Source organism: Eretmochelys imbricata, chromosome 19 (genome assembly GCF_965152235.1).
Source record: "Eretmochelys imbricata isolate rEreImb1 chromosome 19, rEreImb1.hap1, whole genome shotgun sequence".
Lineage (NCBI taxonomy): Eukaryota > Metazoa > Chordata > Testudines > Cheloniidae > Eretmochelys > Eretmochelys imbricata.
Window position 1 is genome coordinate 2,729,516 of NC_135590.1, and position 6,325 is coordinate 2,735,840.

The 6,325-nt window shown below is 65.0% G+C and overlaps 1 protein-coding gene across 1 annotated transcript; it reads left to right on the forward strand.

Annotated features, from left to right (window-relative positions):
* The first annotated feature begins 634 nt into the window (after positions 1–634).
* EVA1B (eva-1 homolog B) lies at positions 635–1,407 on the forward strand. The gene is made up of 2 exons (XM_077838111.1): positions 635–701; positions 995–1,407. Exons 1-2 carry the CDS (start codon positions 635–637, stop codon positions 1,405–1,407), a joined length of 480 nt encoding a protein of 159 aa, XP_077694237.1.
* Positions 1,408–6,325: the final 4,918 nt, after the last annotated feature.

Here is a 6,325-nt window from a genome sequence, read left to right on the forward strand (position 1 = left end):
TCCCAGCTGAGAGGGGTGGGCAGCAGCCCTGCCAACTACAGCCCTGAATGGCAGCTCTCAGCCCCAGGCTGGGCCATGACCTGCGGTGGCGGTGGGGTGTGTGGACTCATGTGAAAACCCCAGAGATTTCCCACAACCACTGCCCCCCCCCGACCCTCCCCCCCAACCCTCTGGGGGCAGGCGGCTGCCCGTGAGCTGGTGCCTGGAGTGGCCTGGCGCGTACCCGCGAATCGCTCTGGCTTGGCAGGGGCACGGCTGTAGCGAGGCTCCGCTGAGCCGGGCCGGCCACCTGCCTCCCGTGAGGAGCAATCACAGGAACCAGGAGGGCAGCGGCCTGATTTCGTCCTACAACGAAAATCACGGTGCCTGGCCCCCGCGCGGGGGGGGGGGGGGGGGGGGGGGGCGATGGCGATTAAATCACTGCCATCAGGCAGCCCCCCACCAGGCCCCGACCTTGGGCGGATCTGCTCCTCAGAGCCAGCCATGGCCCTCCCCAGCCAGCGGCTGAGGGACTGGAGCAGGGACAGCGGGGTGGGGGTGCCTGGGCAGCCCCATTTCAAGCCCCCCCCCCCCCGTCTCCTAGGTGCAGCGAGCACGTTGCCCTTCGGCCTGGCGAGAGCCCCCGTGTGCCACGATGGAGACACGCAAGCGGGAGATGGAGCTGCTGAGCAACAGCATGGCCGCCTACGCCCACATCCGAGGTGGGTGTCGGGGGGGGGGGGAGATGACCGGGGGGCTGTGCTGCCCACTTGGTCACTGGATGCTCCTGGGGCAGATGGGAGGGGGAGCAGGGCAGGTGTTTAGCGCCCCCCCCTCCCCCCGCCCCATTTGGGCAGCTGCACAGGGCCATGGGAACTCAGGGCTTGGCAGGCACCAACCTCCCAGGGAGAGCCCACTGGCTGGCTGCTCCCGGGCTGGGCATGGGTGCCAGGCGTGTCATACCCAGCATGACAGGTCCCTGCGCTCAAGCCCCTCCCCTTTGTTTCCGTGCCAGACAATCCTGAGAGTTTTGGCCTCTATTTTGTCCTGGGCGTCTGCTTCGGCCTGGTGTTAACCCTCTGCTTGCTGGTGATCCGCATCTCCTGCCAGCCGCACGCCCGCCGCCTCCCTGCCAAGCCCCGGCGGAGCCTCCGGGACGTCAGCGAGGAAGACGAGGAGGAGGAGGAGGAGGAGGAGGAGACGGTTGACAACGTGGCGGCGGAGTCCCCGCTGCCCATCACCGAGATCCCCCTGGAGAACCACAGCCCGGCAGATGGCACCTTGCCTGCCAACGTCTTCGCCTCGGCAGAGGAGCTAGAGCGGGCTCAACGGCTGGAGGAACGGGAGCGCATCATCCGGGAGATCTGGCGCAACGGCCAGCCGGACATCCTGGGTGCGGGCACCGTGGGCAGAGTGCACTACTACTGACTGCGGGCACGGGGCCAGGCTGCCCAGCTCCCGGAGCGGGCCTGTGAGGGCAGCCCCCCCCCCAGCCCCGAGGGGCCCCCCGTGCACGCGCTGCTCTTGGGCACCCTTTCCGGGAGTGCCTGTGAGTCTGGAGATGTTCCACAGCCCTTGGCATAGCCCCTGGGCACTGGTCTGTGTGCGAGCGGGGCGGGGCTCGGCCCCCCTGAAACGCCCCGTTAGCTGGTGCCAGCCATGCATGGCATTTCTTACTGGCTGAGTGAGGGGCGCCAAGCTCTGCCGAGCAACAAGCTCCTTGAGGAGCTGCTCCCGTTAACTGGCTGCTCAGGACCCCGCGAACGGCGCAGGAAGGGTCGCTCTCATCGCTGGCGACGGGGATCCCCCCGCTTCCTGCAGGAGCTCCCTGCCCCCACCTGATCAGGGACACCGCGCATGCCCTGCCAGACTGGCTTCCCACCCTCAGCGAACCGAGTGCATGGGACGGCAGCAAGGCGAGCACTGACTGCCCGGCAAGTCCAGGCCCTGGAAAGGCTCCTCCTGCCGGGGCATGGATGGACTGGGGCTTAGCCAAACCTGGCCACCCCCATGGACGGACACTCCCAGAACTGGCCACCATGGGTGGAGACTTTGCCCCTTCCTCTGAAACACCTGGTACTGGCTGGTGTTGGAGGGACAATGCCAGGCTAGGGCCCCCCCCCCTCCCCAGTCCAGCCCCCCAGGTAGTGCAGAGTGCTAGGTAAGGGAGAGCTTAAAGGCGAGGGGCAGCGCGATCGTTATTGGTCTGTTGGCAGTAGTTCCCGGGGTGCACGTCACTGAGTGTGGGGCGTCAGGGCCCTGCGCCCCCAACTTCCTGCAATTCACTGGGACTCTCAGCCAGCCAGTAAAACAGAAGGTTTATTAGACGACAGGAACACAGTCTAAAACAGAGCTTGTAGGTACAGAAAACAGGAACACCCCCCCTTGTCCCCCCCAGCCAGCTCCAAACTGAAACCCCCTCCAGCTGTCTCACCCAGCCACACACCCCGGCTCCTCCGCCAGCCTTTGTCCAGTTGCCCGGGCAGAAGGTGTCACCTGGCCCCAACCCCCTCCTGGGCTCAGATTATGAGGGGCAGCTGCCATCCTTTATGTGCTGAGTGTCCAGTATCATCCCTCAGTGAAGTCACACCCTTATTTCCCATTCCCATCTAGCATCATTGCAGACAGTAAACTAGTAAAACGCCCATGCAACATTACCAGGTTAATACTCCCTGCTCCGTCACAGCTCGGTTCAGCTGCCCAGCCCTGCCCATGGCTCAGGAGGCAGGCACGGGGACGGGCTGCCCATTTGCTGTGCCGTGACCAGGTTTGCCTTCCCGTGCCACAGGGTGGCGCTGCAGGGGGCCCAGGGCATCATGGTCCTGCATAGCCATGCACGATGGGGTCTGTGCCCATGGGGTGCTCCCAGCCCTTGCAGGAGAAGGGAACCCTGCTGACCCCAGGGGCATGCGGCTGTGATGTGACTGGACCCCTTTCCAGGCACTTTCCTGACAGTGCCTGGCCCAGCAGTCTAGCCCCTCGCCAGCCCCTCAGGCAGACAAGCCCCAGAGCTCATGGTGCTGAGCCGCCCAGGGCCCGAGCAGCTCCTCTTGGCCACTGGCTCAGCATGGCCTCCTGAGGGTGGCTGGGGATGTGAAAGGGGCCAGCAGCTGCAGGGACGGGGGTGATGAGCTGGTGCCGGTGACAGTGTGTCTAGCTCTGGTGCATAGGAAGGGAGAGACAGGGGCAGGGGCAGGGGCCCGTGACTCTTACACTCTGGGTACCCTGTCTGTGCCAGGCCCTGGGCATGCAGCTGACGGCTGGGCTTTCCTGGGGGCTGCTGGAGGCAGAGGAAGCTGCCGTGTGTCTCTGTCACAGGCCGAGTTTCCCATGCCCCAGCGGCTCTTAGACCAACTCCAGCTGGGCCATCGCAGCCCCGCCAAGCCCCCGCCTCCCCACATCTGCCTGCAGAGAGACACGCAGCCCTCCTCCCACTCCCAGCTTCACCCCCAGGGCAGCAGGGAGCCTCGCCATGGGCTGTGCCTTCCCCCCCACCCCCAGCCAGCAGTGGCTGGGAGGGGCAAGGGCCAGGGCACGTTGTTTCTCTTGGACACTAGGGTGGCACCATGCGGCGTAGGGACATTGCTGCACCTTGAGCAGTTGGTACGATTCCTTCCGCCCACCCCGTAGCCACTCCCTGGGGAGCTCCTGGAAGGGAAGTCGTACTCGTGCTGCCCCCCCCCCCCACTCCAGCTTGCAGCCTAGCACCCAATCAGCCCCATGGCAGCTCACTAGGGTGGGTGAGGTCAGTCACCGGTGCTTCCCTGGGCAGCAGGGGCGCAGCTCCCTGGTGGGACTGTGAGGCCCATGCTGCCATTCCAGCCAGCTTGGTGGGTGCCTGGCCAGCCTGCCCCCTGTCCCCAGAGCATGGGGGGTTAGACCAAGCCGGCCCTGTCCCTTGGGGGTTTGCAAAGAACGTTAATTGCGGCAACATGGTGAGGGCGTTTGGCCATCTCTGCCCGGGCCAGGGGCACTGGGGTGTGTGCCCAGGAGCAAGGGGCAGCCCCAAATCAGGATTTTCTGCATGCAGTGCCTGGCTCTGGCCAAACGAGGGTCTCGCCGGCATGGGGCCCGTCTCTAGAGTGGCCCTAGGGCAGTGCAACGTAGGCAGAGCTCGCTGTTAGCAGGTCAGAGCCCTCTGGCCCTGGAACGTGCTTTTATAAACAGCATGGAACCATTCCCGAGGCAGCAGCATGGTCTCTCGCAGCCCCCCCAGGGCTCGTCCCCCGGCTGCTCTCCCCGGGGCAGAGGCCCAGGCCGGAGCTCAGCTCTGCCTGCTGGGAGCAGCCTGTTCCTGTGAGCAGGCCAGGAGAGTGCAGGGAGCCCTGCGCTCCAGAGACAGGTTCCAGCCCCTGCAGCCTCCCCACAGCTCTGCTGCCCCCACCCGGGCTTCACCCAGCGCCGAATCACTGCAGGGCAGCCCCCAGGGGCTGGCAGAGGGAGGCCTGGTGGAGGGCATGCAGCACGCTCAAGACCTGGGTGACGGTGAGGTGGACCCCAGCATGGCCCTGCCTGCAACAGCAGCAGGGCCTCCAGCCCTGTCCCTGCTGTGCAGCTTGGGTCCACATCCCCCCTCTCTGCGCCTCAGTTTCCCTGGCTGCAGCCTGGGGGTGAGAACCCCTTTCAGCAGCCGCTGGGCAGTAGGTGCAAGGAGTGGTGATGGTCCAGGCATTAGAGCCTGTGCCCTTGGCAGGGGGGGAGATGCCCCAGGGCACCTGGGAGCCCCAGACCAGCAGAACCGGGCTGTGGAGCTGCTCCTGCCCCCGTCACCTTGCTCCTGAGCCCGAACCTCCCCCACCCGTGGGGGAACGGCTGTCTGGAGAAACCTTCCCAGGCTCCTTCCCCTCCCCTGGCCCCAGCATTCCTGCTAAAATTAGCTGCTGTCCCTTTCCGGCAACATCTGACCTGCCCCATCAGTCACTCGCTGCTTCCTGCATAGGGGCGGTGCACGCACGCTACCAGCGGTTCTGGGCTGGCTGCCAGCCGGGTAGGCCAGCCTGCTGTGGTTAGTCCAGCCAGCCACAAGCCAGGGCCATGGGGTGGCTCCCAGCCCGCTGGGGTTTGGGCTGCTTTCAAAGTCCATGGCAAGTTACACCCCCCTCCCCAGCCTCGTGACCCAGGGGCTGCCCTTCGCTCTGCACCCCAGCCAGCTCTGCTGTTCGTTCAGTGCCTTGGGTAAACACCCCAGGGCATGTGGGGATGTGCTCGCTGGAGCTGGCAAGGTGCCCCCCTGGGCTGCCGCCCCCCCTTAGCCAGTACAAAGGAGCCCCCCCCATGGCTCTCACTTCCAGCAGCTGGCACTGATCCTGCGGCAGCCTAGAGCCACCTGCCTACGATGGTGCAGTACCACATGGCACCAAGGGGCCGACCACTCAGCCTGCTGCATGGGAACAGCTGGCTGCCGGGCAGTGAAGGGCTAGGTCCCAGGCCAGCCCTAGGCGGGCCGAACAGCAGGAGCTGTGCTGAGCCTGGACAAGCCCAGAGCTGCCCCCTACCAGGCCTCAGCCTTGCTGCACGCTCCTGGGGCAGCCCTCAAGCAACATTTCGGCAGCAGCCCCCCGCCTTTGTGTGCGTGGGAGAAGAGCGAAACCTTCCCCTGCCTGAGGACACAGCCCCCGCTCCGCGCCAGCCCAATGTACAAAAATAGCTCATTCCCACCAGGGCCCCCCCGCCGCCAGCTGTAACAGGACCCAGATGTTTTCCAGATGTGCCCTGCTGGCCCCAGGGCGAGCAAGCTGCCAAGAATGCAGAGAGGCTTGTGTCGACCTGCACCGAGCTGATAAACAAGGGCAGGGGGCTGGGTGCCAGGTGGGCCCCCCCCAGGGGTGAGGCCTCAGGGGGGCAGGGTTCCAGGCTGACAGCAAGGAGGAGATGGGCTCTGCCAAGCCAGGATCCAGGAAGCAGCTTCCTGGGGAGGCTGCCCTGGAAAGGAGGGGGGTGGAAGGGATGCCTGGAGCCTTTGTGGCAGATCCAGAGGTGCAGATGTGACTGCCCAGCCAGGAGGGGCTGGCAGGAGCCGGGAAAGCAGTAGGACACAGACTGCTCTTTAACCAGGCAAAGAAAACCCAAACTGGCCTCACCTGGGTATTTCTCACCACCCCGCCCCGGACTGAGAAATACACGGCCTGGAGCTAACCTGATGAGCTGGCCGGCAGCGAGCTCCTGGCTTTCAGGCTGACCTTTCCCCAGCACTTTGCCTGTGGCTGGACTGTTCCAACTCAGCAGGTCAGGGACCGGCTCTCCCCTCAAGTTTGTACAGCGCCTTGCACGTCACAGATGCTGTCAACACTACAGCAGCCAGGCAGCGGCTAAGATTTGTATAAAAATAGTTTATTAAAATTTTACA